This window comes from Leucoraja erinacea, chromosome 9 (assembly GCF_028641065.1).
Source record: "Leucoraja erinacea ecotype New England chromosome 9, Leri_hhj_1, whole genome shotgun sequence".
NCBI lineage: Eukaryota > Metazoa > Chordata > Chondrichthyes > Rajiformes > Rajidae > Leucoraja > Leucoraja erinaceus.
The window spans coordinates 20,816,057-20,834,297 of NC_073385.1; the positions used below are offsets into that span (position 1 = coordinate 20,816,057).

Genomic DNA, 18,241 nt, shown 5'->3' on the forward strand with positions numbered 1-18,241 from the left:
ACGTTTTTTGTATCAAAAAACAAGAGGGTAACCAGGGGGATGATAGGACCGCACAGAGATAAAGGAGGGAATTTGTGATTGGAGTCTGGGGATGTAGGTTTGGTACTAAACAAATACTTTGCATCTGTTTTCACAAAGGAGAAGGACATGGAGGACTATGAGTCATGGAGTCAGTGTGGAGATTACTAATATGCAAAGGCAGTTTGAGATTAAGAAGGGAGTTGGGGCTCTTGAAGGGAATTAAGGTGGATAAAACCTAAGGGCCTGATGAGATCCATCTCGAGTCATTGAGAGAGACAAGAGAGGAGATAGCACGATAAACAAATGTCTTTGTGTGTTCTCTCGCCATAGGTGTGGGCAGTGGATGTTGTCTACATTAATTTTAGTAAGGCATTTGTAAAGCATGGTAGGCGATCCAGAAGATTAAGAGGGTTGGCATTAACAGTGACTTGGTCATGTGGATTTAGAACTGGTTTACAGATTGTAAGAGGGTTGTGGTGGAAGGGTGTTATTCTGGCTGGAGATTTATGACCAGTGGAGTTCTGCTGGGACTGCTGCTGTTTATTATATATAAATATATATTTATATCCAATTGTCTGAATGCTTTTGTGGTACAGGTGCACAACCTTTTATCCGAAAGCCTTGGGACCAGACACTTGTCGGATTTCGGACATTTTCGGATTTCAGAATGGAAGATTTTTAGCGTAGATTAGGTAGGTAGCGCGGGCGGCTTGAAAAGTCTGGAGCAGCTGCCTCCTCCCCGGAGACCGGGAGAATCATTGCATAAATGTTAGTCAGTTAGTTTGGAGGGATTTTATGTGGTGGTGGTGGTGTAGGGGTGAAGGGGGAAACTTTGATTCTTAGTCCCCTACCTGGTCGGCGACTCACAACATCGCGGAGCTGGGGGCTCCGTCCGGCCGCGGGCGGCGCCGGTTGTAGCTCCGACCCCGGCAACTCTACCCCTGGCTGCGAGGCGCTCCAAATCCAGCGCCGCCCGCGGCCGGACGTCCCAGCTCCGAGAATGTCGGGAGTTGGCGGCGTCGCAGCGCTGGGATACCAGCGGGGAGCGAGCAATGCCTTACCGGGTCGCCGTGCGGCAAGCTCCGGAGCGCTGTGGCCGCCTTCTTCCAACATTCGCGGAGCGTCGCTGGATTTGGAGCCGCGGAGCTGGGGGCTCCGTCCGGCCGCGGGCGGCGCCGGTTGGAGCTCCGACCCCGGCAACTCTACCCCTGGCAGCGCCGCCCCACATCCCGCGACGCTCCGCGATGTTGTGTGTCGGCGGCCACAGCGCTCCGGAGCTTGCCGCACGGCGACCCGGTAAGGCATTGCCCGCACCCCGCTGGTATCCCAGCGCTGCGACGCCGCCGACTCCCGACATTCGCGGAGCTGGGGCGTCCGGCCGCGGGCGGCGCTGGATTTGGAGCGCCTCGCAGCCAGGGGCAGAGTTGCCGGGGTCGGAGCTACAACCTGCGCCGCCCGCTGCCCCACCGGCCACAGCGCTGCGGAGCTTACTGCACAGCGACCCGGTAAGGCATTGACCGCTCCCCGCCTCTCCGACCAGGTAGGGGACTAAGAATTAAAGTTTACCCCTTCACCCCCCCTTCACATAAAAGCCCTCCAAACTAACTGACTAACATTTAAGCAATGATTTACAGATGTTTAAGCGTCTCCCGGTCTCCAGGGAGGAGGCAGCCGCTACAGTAGTACAGACCTGGGTTGACCGTGGGTCGTTTTGGGTCAGGTTTGGCGCCAAACGCGAGCTTTGGTGCGCAGACGACATCTGGAAAAAATGGCCGGTTTTCGGAGCTTTTCGGTTTCTGGAACACCGGATATAAGGTTGTGCACCTGTACCTGTCTCAACTAACTCCTCTGGCAAATCCTCTTGCATACATGCCACCCTTTGCCCTCTGAATTCCTTTAAACTCCCTTCTAAAATTTCCGAGGTACCCTTCCATGCTCCGATGTTTCTGTACTGTTTGGTTAATTTTTTTTAATCCAGCCTTCACTATTGCTCGGCACACAGATTTCCGTGGACTTGTCGTCAGACTTTGCCTTTAGTGAAGAGTGTTGACATTCAGCTCTCATCCATGTGCTCTTGAATGATTTCCACCTGTCCGATGGAGTTTGCCTTCAGCAACTCCTGTCTCTTATTGTGAATCCACCCTCAATTTGGGACCCGAAACTTTGCCTATTTCCTTCGCTCCATAGATGCTGCTGCACCCGCTGAGTTTCTCCAGCATTTTTGTGTACCTTTGTCCCTTTCCCTAATTGGTTTGAACTTTACAATCAGGGTTACTCTGTCTCCACTTGCCCGTTTACATTCCCTAAGATTAATTCCAGACTCGCCCCTTCTCTGCTAGACTATCTATATACTGGCTCTAAAAGCTGTGCTAGACATAAATTCCACTCCTTTCACGTGAAAGTGATCTTGGTTAATGTTGGGGAAGTTGAAGTGCCTTGCTCATATTACTCTTGCACCTCTCTGCACTAGCTTCTGCTGACTGTTGGAAACCGTGGTGTACCCAGCTGAGCGGTTGCCCCCTCTCTCCCACATGGTCCCAATTGAAGAGTCTTCTCAGACAAAACCCACAGTAAAGGACTCCTTTAACATTGCAATGTAATCCACTATTTGCATCTTTCCCTGTCACGCCTGGAATGTTGAATTGCTGGTTTAATACTGGCTTCCACTCTTTTCACTTTGACGCATGTCAAGGTAATACGATGGAACCTTTGTTTTTCAGAATTATTTGTTTTATTTCCAGTCTGACAGATACTCCCCGAGCCCAGCAAACTTTTAATATTTAAAAACACTGCATCAAATCTTTCACTAGCTGCAACTTTTAAGATCCTTCTTATGGTTTGATGTGGCAGTCTAGAACAAGGGCGCTTAAAATGCAGAGTGCTGATAATAATCTGCAGCAGGCAGAGGGAAAGATCTGTGAAAGGTAAAGGGTTTAATGTTGCAGGGAAAGGTGGAGTGAACAAAAGAAAAGCAGGCGATCTGGTACAGCCGGAGCGATAAAATGTCAATGTGATTTTTTTAGGCAATGGTAATAAGACCAGGGCATTGCAGAGATTTAGAGTGTGGAGGCAGGCCATTCTACCCACCATGTCCTTGCTAAGCAAAACTGGACCGTTTGATGTGATTCCCAATTCCCAGCCATTGTACATAACCTGCTGGTTAGGGCTCTTTGTGACTCAGCACAATCTATAATCCTGCACTCGAGCTGTTGATGAATTCCTGCCTCTGCTGCCCTTAATGTGTTGATGTCACAAACACCATTCCGATCCATCAATTCATCTAAACTCCCAGAGCAACCAACGTATAATCCCTTGTGTTGTAGGAAGGAACTGCAGATGCTGGTTTACACCGAAGATAGACAATAAATGCTGGAGTAACTCTGAGGGCCAGGCAGCATCTCTGGAGAGAAGGACTGGGTGATGTTTTGGGTTGACACCCTTCAGTAGATCAGGATGACAAAGCTGATAATGTGGGGGAAGGGATAAACATCTGGTGCAGGCAGCCTGAGCATCAGCGATGTAGAATTGCACAAGAAGGAAATCGGGAGACCAAACGGGGGACATGGCACGGGACAAGGACCTGTCCCTCTGTTGCAAAAGATTCTGTAACTTTAAAGAGCAACAGATGAACTAGGGAGAGAATAGGGCCCCTTGAGGATCAATCTGACCTTCAATGTGTGGAGCCAGGGGAATGGGCAAGGTCTTGTATGAATATTGCTTATCTGCATTAACCGTGGTGAAGGTCATGAAAACAAGGTACATTCAGGGAAGTGATGTTCTACAATATTACGAGGAGGAGGTATTGGTAGTCTCGAAGTTTATAAAGGTGGATAAATCCTTGAAATCTGATCTAATATATCTTATCACGTTGTTGGAAGATAGGGCAGAAATGATGCTATGAATGGTGCATTCTACTCGTGTCTTCCTAAGCCGCAGGTGGCTTGCATCAAGTGTTTGCTGGTATTTGTGATGTACCCGTTGAAGTTTGTGATGAGTAACGTCTCTCTCCATCTTCCCTCTACAGCTGGGAGTTGCAGTGGGATTTCTTGTTCCTCCCATCCTGGTCCCCAACATAGATGACCTGGATAAGCTGACTTATCACATCAATGTCATGTTTTATGGCACTGCTGCAGTAGCAACTCTGCTGTTCATTCTCGTCATACTCGGTAAGGAGCAATCAAACCAGCCACTGGGCCTCCTGCTTGAAACGTTTCTCTGGGCAAGAGTTTGCGCTGATGCTGGCTTTGCTAGTATGGCACACTTCCACACATAGCATTATGCTGCACAGTCCCTGTGTGTGTTCCATAGATTAAAATCTTTTAAACAGTTTAATGCTAATTATGTTTGCAGAGTACACACTGGATGCAAATGAGCTTAGAATGATGGTGCTTAAGTGAACTGTGAATAAATAAATAAATACAATTGCCCTGTAGTTTAGAACGATCATTGTATTCCAGGTCTGCTTTGCCATGGAAGGTAGCTTTTTATGGGGCTTTCACATCCTTGCAACATCCCAGTACTCGGGATCAAAGGAAATAAGAACAGGAGTAGACCATTCCCAAATCTTCGGAATTAAGTGGAGGAATGGGTCAGATGTGCCTAACCCTAAAGATGACTGGATAGCACGCAACAAAAGCTTTTCACTGCACCTCAGTACACGTTACAATAAATGCACATACAAGTCCCTCAAACCAGCGTGATACGCAGCAGTCTCAGACGTCTGCCCTCCAGACCACCACCAAACACCAGGTGCAACACCTCACGCTTGTCTAAATTAAACTTAAGTCAAGTCAAGTCAAGTTTATTTGTCACATACACATACGAGATGTGCAGTGAAATGAAAGTGGCAATGCTCGCGGACTTTTGTGCAAAAGACAAACAACAAAACAACCAAACAAATTATAAACACAATCATAACACACATATTCTTTTACATAGTAAATAATGGAAGGAAAAACGTTCTGTAGAGTTAGTCCCTGGTGAGATGGGCGTTTACAGTCCGAATTGCCTCTGGGAAGAAACTCCTTCTCAACCTCTCCATTCTCACCGCATGGCAACGGAGGCGTTTGCCTGACCGTAGCAGCTGGAACAGTCCGTTGCAGGGGTGGAAGGGGTCTCCCATGATTTTGTTTGCTCTGGAGTTGCACCTCCTGTTGTATAGTTCCTGCAGGGGGGTGAGTGAAGTTCCCATAGTGCGTTCGGCCGAACGCACTACTCTCTGCAGAGCCTTCTTGTCCTTGGCAGAGCAATTCCCAAACCAGATGGTAATGTTCCCGGACAAGATGCTTTCCACCACTGCTGCGTAGAAGCATTGGAGGATCCTCGGAGACACTCTGAATTTCCTCAATTGTCTGAGGTGGTAAAGGCGCTGCCTTGCCTTACTCACGAGTGCTGAGGCGTGTGATGCCCATGTCATATCCTCAGAGATGTGAACTCCCAGATATTTAAAACAGTTCACCCTATCCACAGGATCCCCATTTATCCTCAATGGAGTGTACATCCTCGGATGATGTGCCCTCCTAAAGTCCATGATCAGCTCCTTCGTTTTTTTGATGTTCAAGAGGAGGCTGTTATCCTGGCACCAGAGTGCTAGATCAGCCACCTCCTCCCGGTAGGCCTTCTCATCGTTGTCTGAGATCAGGCCCACCACCACAGTGTCATCAGCAAACTTAATTATTGAATTGGAGCTGAACCTAGCCACACAGTCATGTGTGTACAGGGAGTACAATAGGGGGCTGAGGACGCAACCCTGGGGCGATCCTGTGCTCAGGGTGAGGGACTCCGATGTATTCCCTCCCATCTTGACTACCTGGGGCCTGGCGGTGAGAAAGTCCAGGACCCAGGCACACAGGGAGGTGTTGAGCCCCAATTCCGTTAGCTTCCCGGCCAGTCTGGTGGGGACTATCGTGTTGAAGGCTGAACTGTAGTCTATGAACAGCATCCTCACGTAGCCCCCCTTCTGGCTGTCCAGATGGGAGAGAGCGGTGTGCAAGACCTGGGAGACCGCATCGTCCGTGGACCTGTTCGGACGGTATGCGAACTGCAACGGGTCCATGTTCCGAGGGAGGAAGGCGCAGATGTGATTCTTCACCAGCCTCTCAAAGCATTTCATGACTACCGAGGTAAGGGCCACCGGACGGTAGTCATTCAGACAGGCTGGGGAGGCATTTTTTGGTACCGGTACAATGATGGATTTTTTGAAGCAGGCAGGGACCACGGACTTGTCCAGGGAGAGGTTGAATAATGTAGTGAGCACTGGAGCTAGCTGCGTAGCACAGGACTTGAGTACTCGCCCCGAGATGCCATCGGGGCCTGCAGCTTTTCTCGTGTTCACCCGTGTCAGTGCCCTCCTCACGTCGTGCTCGGACAGCGAGAATGTGTGCACATTCCTCCCTTCAGCTTCGGTAGCCAGCCCGCTGGCGGTATTGTCGATAGTCGGCAGACCTGGGGTGGTGTCGCCCACCTCGAAACGAGCGTAAAAGGAGTTCAGGTCGTCAGCTAATTTGTTGTCATTCTTGATAACCATCTTCACTGTCCACAAAATCTCCTATTTCAGTGTGATCTGCAAACTAACTATTCATACCTTGTACATTCTCATCAAACTTGTTGATATAAACCACAAACAGCAATGGGGCCCAGCACGATGCCTGAAGCATACCACTAGTCACAGGCCTCAAGTCCGAAAAACAACCTCCCACTACCCCCTCTGCTCACTACCATCTGGCCAATTATCTACATTAATTTAAACACATTTCATCTGTTATACTTGGTGATATTATTATTGATTATTTCCACATTTTCTCTTGGTTCGCACAATCAAAGCTGAAATGTAGAAAAGGATAGGTCTATTTTAAATGTTTCTGATTTTAATGAATCACAATGATTGTTTGTTGCAGAGTTTTTAATAATGAATGCGTATGGTCCGTTACGAATTGCAGTCCTTTGTTTCAGTGTTTCAGGAGAAGCCGGATATTCCACCAAGCCAAGCACAAGCAGCTATCCATGCCAGCTCTCGGCAGGACTACACCTATTTCCAGTCTATTCTGCAGATGATCAAAAGTGTACCATTCTTCCTGCTTATTGTAACCTATGGTAAGCTTCTCCTCTATTCATTTATCACTTCTCCCACCCAACAGCCTAATTGCATTGAATTTTCCTGTCGGTCCTCTTGTTTACGGTTGCTATTTAAATCTGTTTTTCAGGTGATTAGCACATTTAAGATAGAGTATTCTGCTAGTACCAACTTTAGATAAATTCACTGTTACAAGTAACACCTATTAGCCACACACAATTTAGTAGAAAATACAGAAAACAGGGAGTTGTACACATTTTACTTTCTTGGTAAACTGCCTACATAGTTCCATATAGTTTTTGCTCCTCAGCTTTTCGGTCCATACATAGCATTACCACCCCACGCACCCAGCACAGCACCTGGGTTGTTGGTAAAGAATCAGAGAGGTTTGCAACTGAAGGTACAGAGACTAATCACAGGCTTTCGGCTCTTGATCCGTTGCTCTGTGGGCTATAGTCAATCTGGTCTTCACCGAGACTCACATTCCCAGGATCCACGAGCCTTGACCCTTTACAAAATAAAATAATATTACTTCTGTGGCCCAGTTGTAAGCCAATAGCTTGCTTGTCTCAACATCCACGCCTTGGGTGATTGAAGGCTGAGCCAACCCTTGTGACTTGGCAAGCTGCAGGATGGTGGGTGGGGTCACGTCATTCTGGCTCCTCCAGTCTGCAGGCCAGCAGAAGCACCCGTGCGAGGGAGGGGAGTGGAAAGTGGGTGAGCAGCAGCTGAAAGAATCCCACGACTGAGACTGGGGTTTTCCTTGATGTTAACCTACCTGTCTGGCTCAGTGCATCTTTTGCCTTGAGGCTCTTCCGTGAAATCATTTTTGACACTGAGTATAACCTAGGCATTTGACAATGGACCACGAGGCTGATTAAGACAGAAAATCGGTCAGTATTGGAGATATTCAGAGATTTGTGGGTCAGAGGGTGGAAAAAGCTTATAGTTATGGAGGGAGTCCTCGAAACTGTTCATATACATGAGAATTTTATATTACAAAACCACTGACTCCCACAACTATCTTGACTACACTTCTTCCCATCTTGCTTCCTGCAAAGATTCTATCCCCTATTCCCAATTCCTCCGCCTACGCTGCATCTGCGCCCAAGGCGAGGTGTTCCATACCAGGACATCGGAGATTTCTTCATCATTTAGGGAACAGCGGTTCCCCTCTTCCATCGTTGATGAGGCCCTCACACGTCTCCTCGGTACCCTGCAGCTCTGCCCTTACTGTGTGCAGTATTGAGGGAGTGCAACATTTGTCCACCAGGTTAATTCCCGGGATGGCAGGACTGACAAATGATGAAAGAATGGGTTGACTGGGTCCCCATGCAATATTCCACCTCCCCAACAATTCCAATACACACACGCACACGCTCACACTCGCACTCACGCAGGCGCACATTCACACGCTGGCCCACACTCCCACGCTGGCCCACACTCCCACGCGCGCCCACACTCCCACGCGCACCCACACTCCCACGCGCGCCCGCTCGCTCCCACGCGCGCCCGCTCGCGCCTCCCCGCGCGCGCCCGGCGCTCGCTCCACGCGCGCCCCCCCCGCCCCCCTCTAGCTCCCCGCCCGCCCTCTCTAGCTCCCCCGCCCTCTCGCATCCTCCCCGCCCGCCCTCTCGCTCCCCGCCCGCCCTCTCGCTCCTCCCGCCCGCCCCCTCTCGCTCCCCCCCTCACGCTCCCTCCCCCCCCGCCCTCCCGCTCCCGCTCCCGCCCGCCCTCTCGCTCCCCGCCCTCTCACTCACCCCCCGCCCCCTCACTCCCCCCCCCCCCCCCTCCCCCCCCCTCTCCCTCACCCCCCCCCGCCCGCCCTCGCCCACCCTCACCCCCCGCCCCGCCCTCTCGCTCCCCCCTCCCTCTCCCTCCCTCCCCCGCCCCCCCCCTCCCTCACCCCGCCCCCCCCCGCCCGCCCCACCCCGCCCGCCCGCCCACTCTCCCATGCACGCCCCGCCCACCCCCACGCCCCACCCACGCCCGCCCACCCCTCACCACCCTCACTCACTCACTCACCCCCACCCACCCTCACTCACCCACCCTCACTCACCCACCCTCACTCACCCACCCTCACTCACCCACCCTCACTCACCCACCCCCCCCCACCCTCACTCACCCACCCTCACTCACCCACCCTCACTCACCACCCTCACTCACCCACCCTCACTCACCCACCCTCACCACACCCACTCCCACCCACCCACTCCCACCCACCCTCACCACCCACCCTCACCCACCCACTCCCACCCACCCTCACCCACCCACCCTCACCCACCCACTCCCACTCACCAACCACCACCCTCACTCACCCAACCACCCTCACCCAACCACCCACTCACCCAACCACCCTCACTCACCCAACCACCCTCACTCACCCAACCACCCTCACTCTCACTCTCACTCACCCACCCTCACTCACCCTCCCTCACTCACCCTCCCGCCCACTCGCCCACTCCTACTCGCCCACCCACTCACACACATACACTCCGACCGGGACACCCAGTTCATGTCTGAACTGTGGTCCGCCATGGCCCGCCTGTTCGGGACTCAGCTCCACCACGTGACAGTGTACCATCCCCAGTCAAATGGTGGAGCGGTTCCACCGCAGTCTGAAACCCGCCCTGAAAGCTCGTCTCACAGGCCCTGGGTGGATGGATGAGATGCCATGGGTCCTGTTGGGGATTCGGACGGCCCCCAAGGAGGATCTGTCATCATCCTCTGCGGAGTTTGTATATGGTGCTCCGCTCACCGTCCCCGAGGAGTTTGTGCCCGCTGCTGATTGGTTCCAGGAACTCCGTCATCAGTGCTGATCCGCTTGCGGGAGAGGGTCGGCGCTCTGTCTCCCATTCCGCCCGCCCACTCCCATCTCCTCCAACCTAATGTACTGTATCTGTTTTTCAAGATGTGGACTCTTATACATCGGCAAGACCAAACGTAGACTGGGTGATTGTTTCGCTGAACACCTTTGCTCAGTCTGCCTGGACCTACCTGATCTCCCAGTTGCTAATCACTTTAATTCCCCTTCCCATTCCCACACTGACCTTTCTGTACCAGGCCTCCTCCATTGTCAGTGAGGCTAAACGCAAATTGGAGGAACAGCAACTCGTATTTTGCTTGGGCGGTTTACAGTCTAGTGGTATGAATATTGATTTCTCTAACTTCAAGTGACCTCTGCAATCCATCTCTCTATCCCTCCCCCACCCACGTCACACTAACTTTTTGTTCTCACCTAGATACAGCTAACAATGACCCGTTTCCTTTATCATTGTTACTATTTTGCATATATTTCATTCATTTGTTCCATATTTCTGTACATCATTGTCTATATCTCTCGTTTCCCTTTCCCGTGACCTTCAGTCTGAGAAGGGGTCTTGACCCGAAACATCACCCGTTCCTTCTCTCTGGAGATGCTGCCTGTCCCACTGAGTTATCCCAGCATTTTGTGTGTGTCTTGAGAATATTAAACATTTGGCCACCTGGTCAAAATATTCTGTGGATTATTGGAAACTCACCTGGTCAGGCAGCATCAGGAGTGGGAAACGGATGGTCGAGGTTTCAGGTTGGAACCCTTCCTTTGGGTTTCCAAATGCTGCCTGACTTGCTGAGAGCCTGCAGTGTTTGTTTTTGCTCCAGAATGCAGCATCTGCAGTCTCTTGTGTCTCCGAGGTGTGTTCGGTGTGAGATGGCAGCGGGTTTTCTGGATGAGCTCTATCATTGGCAGCAGAACTGAGCCTTGTCCTGGGGCTGAGCACTTCCACAGTTGTGTTAGGTCGATTATCCAGCTCCCTAAAAGCTGCCTGGTGTCCCCTCGTCGACAACATTTGATCAAAGGAGTGGCTCGGAATTTTGGGGCAGAAAAGAAGCAATTTTCCTTTAACTGGAAAGATAAGTGATGCTGACTGACTCGATTCAGTTCAAAATAGAGAAGCTTTGTTAATTTTTTTCTCTCCCAGGCTGCTGGCAAGGTATGGTTGGGAGATTACGTTACGATTCTGGGAATTTTAGGCCAGCTGGGAGGTTTGGCAGTCCTATCTGGCGTCTCACAGGGGCTGCCCTTTTAGAGTACGTTACTATGTTCTACATGAAGCTGAAGCCTGTTTGTGTGGAATTCCATCAGTGTGCGTGTTAACAAGCTCGAATCGTACGGTGGCATGATTATAATATAGTTATTTTACTGACTAACAAATCAAGGGCTGGACCAATGATCTGCAAATAGAAATCCCATGTCACAGTGGCTGTAGAATTTAACCTGGTTATTAAACAAATCTGAGTGAAAAATGGCTGACGCATAAAGTGGTGATGGTGAATACACCAGACCATGTTGCAATAAAGTCCCTGTCCTTTCTTTCTGGCCTGTATGTGACTCCACACCCACAGAAGTGGGAGGAGGCTTCCCTTGGAAGCGGCTAGTCGCTCATTCACTGGGCATTTAGGCATATGCAATAAATGCTGTTCTTGCCATTCCACACACAACTATAAAAGCTGATTTAATTCTTGTGGCTTTTGTTGCACCAAACCCCTGCTTCTGATTCACCATAATGCCAGCACACTCCACCGTGCTCTCCCAAATATCTCCCTATAAATACCTTTCTGACACAAACCAGTTGAAACTGGCCTGGCAGCCGGTCACTGGTATCGATTTACACCTGGCAAGTGATCTGCTTACAGCTGATGGATCGCTATAGCCAACTGACGGCAAGGCTTTCCCATGTAAGCATGACATTTAATCCCCTTCAGCAGCGTGGTAATGCTATTACTATCCCATGTTCTTTTTCCTCAGAACAGGAATTCCATTCTCACCAAACTCGGGAGCTGCAATGTTCACTTTTTCCCACCTCCTGTTTTCTAATCTGCTCTTGGAAAGATCCACTGTGTACCAACTGGTCATTCAGTGCCACCAAAGAGTCAATACATCACTTCTACGCCACAATACTCCTCTTACTTCACTAACCAGATTACAAATAAGTTGCTGACCTTGCCTGTTACAAAGATCATTGTCACCACCCAGTCACTGGGGATAATCAGAAATGCTGGAGCAGAGGAGGAGGCCTTTGCTTTGCCAGCTCTTTCAGACTACTAGGCCAGGATTGATTGCCTTTTCATCCCTCCAAGCTCTCCTGGTGTTTTCACTTTGAATGTTAACACTCACTTCACTTCCAGATAAACCTCTCTGCACCCTTTCCAAAGCCTCCACATCCTTTCTGTAATGGGGAAACCAGAACTAGCACACAATACTAAAGAAGAATTTCTGAAGAAGGGTTTCAGCTTGAAACGTTGCCTATTTCCCTCCCTCCATTTCCTGCCTCACCCGCTATGTTTTTCCAGTATTTATATCTACCTTTGATTTTCCAGCAACTGCAGTTCCTTCTTAAACACAATACAGGTGCACAACCTTTTATCCGAAAGCCTTGGGACCAGACACTTGTCGGATTTCGGACATTTTCGGATTTCCGAATGGAAGATTTTTAGCGTAGATTAGGTAGGTAGCGCGGGCGGCTTAAAAAGTCTGGAGCGACTGCCTCCTCCCCGGAGACCGGGGAATCATTGTAAATCATTGCATAAATGTTAGTCAATTAGTTTGGAGGGATTTTATGTGGTGGTGGTGGTGGTGGTGGTGGTGGTGGGGTGAAGGGGGTGAAGGGGGAAACTTTAATTCTTAGTCCCCTACCTGGTCGGCGACTCCCAACATCGCGGAGCTGGGGGCTCTGTCCGGCCGCGGGCGGCGCTGGTTGTAGCTCCGACCCCGGCAACTCTACCTCTGGCTGCGAGGAGCTCCAAATCCAGTGCCGCCCGAGGCCCCAGCTTCGCGAATGTTGGGAGAAGGCGGCCTCCGCGCCCTGGAGCTTACCGCACAGCGACCCGGTAAGGCATTGCCCGCTCCCCGCTGGTATCCCAGCGCTGCGGAGCTTACTGCACGGCGACCCGGTAAGGAATTGTCCGCTCCCCGCTGGTATCCCAGCGCTGCGATGCCGCCGACTCCCAACATTTGCGGAGCTGGGGTGGGGGGCGTCCGGCCGCGGGCGGCGGTGGATTTGGAGCGCCTCGCAGCCAGGGGTAGAGTTGCCGGGGTCGGAGCTACAACCGGCGCTGCCCGCTGGCGGCCACAGCGCTGCAGAGCTTACTGCACGGCGACCCGGTAAGGCATTGACCGCTCCCCGTCTCTCCGACCAGGTAGGGGACTAAGAATTAAAGTTTACCCCTTCAACCCCCCCTTCACATAAAAGCCCTCCAAACTAACTGACTAACATTTAAGCAATGATTTACAGATGTTTAAGTGTCTCCCGGTCTCCGGAGAGGAGGCAGCCGCTACAGTAGTACAGACCTGGGTTGACCGTGGGTCGTTTCGGGTCAAGTTTGGCGCCAAACGTGAGCTTTGGTGTGCCGATGACATCCTGGAAAAAATGGCCGGTTTTCGGAGGTTTTCGGTTTCCGGAACACCGGTAAAAGGTTGTGCACCTGTACTAAAAATGCGGGCAAACCAGTTTGTAAAGCTGCAATACGACTTACTGATTCGTATACCTGCTGCCCTGACCCACCATTGAAGGCAGGCATAGCATCTGCCTTTGTCACCACTCAATATACTTTTGTTGCAACCTTGAGGGCCCTTTGGATATTCTCCTCATGATCCCTCTATGTGTATCAGTGCGGTTGAAGTCCTGCCATTTGCTGTATACTTTCCTTTTATTTTAACCTGTCAAATGGCAACATCTAATACTGTCTGGATTAAACACCATCTGCCAATTCTTTGCCTATCTTTCTAACTGATCTATATCCATATAACATATAACATATAACATATAACATATAACAATTACAGCACGGAAACAGGCCATCTCGGCCCTACAAGTCTGTGCCGACACAGCTTTTTTTCCCTTAGTCCCACCTGCCTGCACTCATACCATAACCCTCCATTCCCTTCTCATCCATATGCCTATCCAATTTATTTTTAAATGATACCAACGAACCTGCCTCCACCATTTCCACTGGAAGCTCATTCCACATCGCTACCACTCTCTGAGTAAAGAAGTTCCCCCTCGTGTTACCCCTAAACCTCTGTCCCTTAATTCTGAAGTCATGTCCTCTTGTTTGAATCTTCCCTATTCTCAAAGGGAAAAGCTTGTCCACATCAACTCTGTCTATCCCTCTCATCATTTTAAAGACCTCTATCAAGTCCCCCCTTAACCTTCTGCGCTCCAGAGAATAAAGACCTAACTTATTCAACCAATCTCTGTAACTTAGTTGTTGAAACCCAATTCTAGTAAATCTCCTCTGTACTCTCTCTATTTTGTTGACATCCTGCTGAATCCTTTAAAATCCTCCCTCACCATCAACAACTCTGCCGGTTTTGGTTTTTTTTTAATGCCAACTGCAAATTTACTACTCAACCTGCCTACATTTTTATTCAAATCATTTATATCACAAATATGAGGTTCCAGGGCTGAACTGACCTCCACGCAAAAAAAACCCTCCACCAATGCCCTCTGTTTTCTAAGCCAAGCCAACTTTAATCCAACCTATCCTGACTTGAATCCAAGTTACTGTGGGTCCTGTGCATCTTAATCCTCTGAATTGGCTGACCATGGGGGACCTGGCACGGATATTTACCAGAGCTACACAGGAGGGTTTAAATTAGTCTAGCTAGGGGGAGTGACACAGAGCAGCCGTGGTTAAAGCAAGCAGGTTCACTTACATGACAGACGGGGGCAGGATGGGGCGCGAGGAAGGTGTGATAGACTGAACTGCATTCATTTGATGGGTAAGAGAGGGCATTGATTGGTACATAGAACCGAGACATTATACCTACTACAGAAATACGGCTGAGAGAGGGACAGGACTGGCACCTCAATATCCAGGGGTACAGATGCTACAGGTGTTATAGAGCTGAAGATAAGAGAGGAGGGAGAGCTGTGTTTTTGATTTTGGAGAACATCACAGCAGTACCTGAAGATATTCCTGAGGTCTTTCCAGTGAGGCAATCGGAAGGAACTGTGAAATAAGAAAGTGATCACTTTAGAGTTATAGACTGTACAGCACGGAAACAGGCCCTTTGGCCCATCTTGCCATGCTGACTAAGTTGCGTTCTGGGCTTGTCCCTTTTGTGTATTTGGCAGAACCTGAGCACGATCTCTTTATTTTCATCCTTTGATTTTGGTTTCCATTTCTTCAGATCGCCTTATAACAAAGCGAGGCATTTGGCTCCTCGCCCAGCTGCTTAGAGGAAGGGTGGGGAGGCAATAATGACCCCATTTCTATGCTAGGCATTTCCATGAGTCTTCTATGATTCTATCTCAAGATTACGTTTATTAAATTTATTTTGGACTGCTTCTAATTCTTTCTAAATAAATGGGCAAATGTTGCCAGGGCCAGAGGGCTTCAATTAAAAGGAGAGACTGGAGCCAAGGTAAGAAACTCACATTAGTCAGGCAATGTTGGGTAGACTGATGGGACTAAAGACTGATATATTCACAGGGCCTGATGGTCTGCATCACAGGGTACTCAAGGAGGTGGCTGTAGAAATTGTGGACGCATTGGTGATCATTTTTTAATGTTCTATAGATTCTGGATCACATACTGTGGATTGGATAGTTAATGTTATCCCACTTTTTAAGAAAGGAGGGAGAGAGGAAACAGGGAATTGTAGACCAATTAGCCTGACATTGGTGGTGGGGAAGATGCTAAATTATTAAAGATGTAATAGCGGCACATTTAAACAGCAGTAACAGGATCGGTCCGAGTCAGCATGGATTTATGAAGGGGAAATCTTGCTTGACTAATCTTCTGGAATTTTTTGAAGATGTAACAAGTAAAATGGATAAGGGAGAATGAGTGGATGTAGTGTATCTGGACTTTCAGAAAGCCTTTGATAGGGTCCCACTCAGGAGATTAGTGGGCAAAATTGGGGCACATGGTATTGGGGGTAAGGTATTGACATGGATAGAAAATTGGTTGGCAGACAGGAAACAGAGTAGGAATGAAAGGGTCCCTTTCAGAATGGCAGGCAGTGACTAGTGGGGTGCCATAAGTCTTGGTGCTGGATCCGCAGCTATTTACAATATTATTTCACATATTAATGAATTAGATGAAGGAATTAAAAGTAACATTAGCAAATTTGCAGGATACAAAGCTGGGTGGCAGTATGAACTTTGAAGAGGATGCTATGAGGATGTAGGGTGACTTGGACAGGTTGGGTGAGTGGGCAGATGCAAGGCAGATGCAGTTTAATGTGGATAAATGTGAGGTTATCCACTTTGGTGGCAAGAACAAGAAGGCAGATTATTATCTAAATGGTGTCAGATTAGAAAAAGGGAAAGTGCAACGAAACCTAGATTTCCTTGTACATCAGTCACTGAAAGTAAGCATGCAGGTACAACAGGCAGTGAAGAAAGCTATTGGCATGATGGCCTTCATTACAAGAGGATTTGAGTATAGGAGCAAAGAGGTCTTTCTGCATTTGTCCAGGGTCCTGGTGAGACCACACCTGGAGTATTGTGTGCAGTTTTGGTCCCCTAATTTGAGGATGGACATCCTTGCTATTGAGGGAGTGCAGTGTAGGTTCACGAGGTTAATCCCCAGGAAGGCGGGAATGTTGTATGATGAAAGACTGGAACGGTTGGCCTTGTATTCACTGGAATTTAGAAGAATGAGAGGGGATCTTATAGAAACATATAAAATTAAGGGATTGGACAAGTTAGAAGCAGGAAACATGTTCCCGATGTTAGGGGAGTCCAGAACCAGGGCCACAGTTTAAGAATAAGGGGTAGGCCATTTAGAACAGAGATGAGGAACACCTTTTTCACCCAGAGAGTTTTGAATTTGTGGAATTCTCTGCCTCAGAAGGCAGTGGAGGCTGATTCACTGGATGCATTCAAAAGAGAGTTAGATAGATTTCTTAGGGCTAGCAGAATCAAGGAATATGGGGAAAAAGCAGGAATGGGGTACTAATTGTGGATGATCAGCCATGATCACATTGAATGGCGGTGCCGGCTCAAAGGGCCGAATGGCCTACTATTTTCTTTGTTACATTTTGAGGGATATGGGACAAATACAGGCAAGTGGGCCTAACTCAGGAAGGCAACTTGGCTGGCATGGGAGAGTTGGGCCAAAGGGTTTGTTTTCGTATTGTATAACTTTGACTCTAAACGGTGCTCAGTCCTCCAGGCATGGCCTTAAACTGTGTACCCGTGTTGATATATTCAATCTTTGGCAGAATCCAAATGCCCTCCACAAGTTCTTCCTCACATCCTTATTATGTTACAGTTCTTCATATTGAATTGTCACCTGTTAAAGCTTCTCTCTATGAAAGTGTTAAGGATATAAGAATTGTAGTGATCGGTTTCATCATGGTAACTACTAGCACACAGTAAGCAAAGGGGTAAAAGTGCTCTTGTGTACACCATTCACCTTCATGCGTGGCTCTTGATGGGAAACAGATAAAAATCAAAACGTCAGAAAAACTAACTGCTGGAAGAACCCAGCAGGTTAAGCGGCATCTGTGGGTGGGGAGCAATTGTAGACATTTGGAAAAGAAATAGAAAATGCTGGAAAAGCTCAGCAGGTCAGGCAGCCGCTGTAGAAAGAGCAACATTTAATGTTTCCGGTCGGACACGCTTCATCAGAATTTCTGGACCTGAAATGCTAACATTCTGTTTCTACAGATGCTTGATCCAGACTCATGGAAATATACAGCTTGGAAACAGGTGTTTCTTTTCTCCACTGATGCTGCCTGACCCACTGAGTTACTCCAGCACTCTGAAACGTCACCTAATCCATGTTCTCCACATATGCTGCCTGACCCGCTGAGTTACTCCAGCACTCTGTGAAATGTCACCAATCTATGTTCTCCACAGATGCTGCCTGACCCGCTGAGCTACTCCAGCTTTTTGTGTCTGCCTTTGGACACAGGCTTGTCCATGCTGACCAAGGTGCTTTACAATACTATACAATAAAACTTTATTCATCCCCAGAGGGAATATGGTCTGCCATGACTATCTTTCATGAGCTGCTAACATGTGCTTGCATTTGCCCTACAAACCTTCAGCAGATTCCAGCATCTGCAGTCTCCCCTCTGTCCTTTAAACCTTTCCTATCTGTGTATCTGTTCAAATCTGTGTTAAATATGGTAACATTAACCAGCTCTCA

At 49.0% G+C, this 18,241-nt stretch overlaps 1 protein-coding gene across 2 annotated transcripts in view; it reads left to right on the forward strand.

The window, feature by feature from the left end:
* The window catches only part of flvcr2a (FLVCR heme transporter 2a), an 81,219-nt gene that overhangs the window by 23,770 nt on the left and 39,208 nt on the right, over positions 1-18,241 (forward strand). For both annotated transcript variants that reach the window (XM_055640296.1, XM_055640295.1), the window contains exons 3-4: positions 4,046-4,187; positions 6,973-7,113. In XM_055640296.1, the coding sequence (XP_055496271.1) occupies positions 4,046-4,187; positions 6,973-7,113 (283 nt within the window). The remainder of the gene's footprint in view (positions 1-4,045; positions 4,188-6,972; positions 7,114-18,241) is intronic.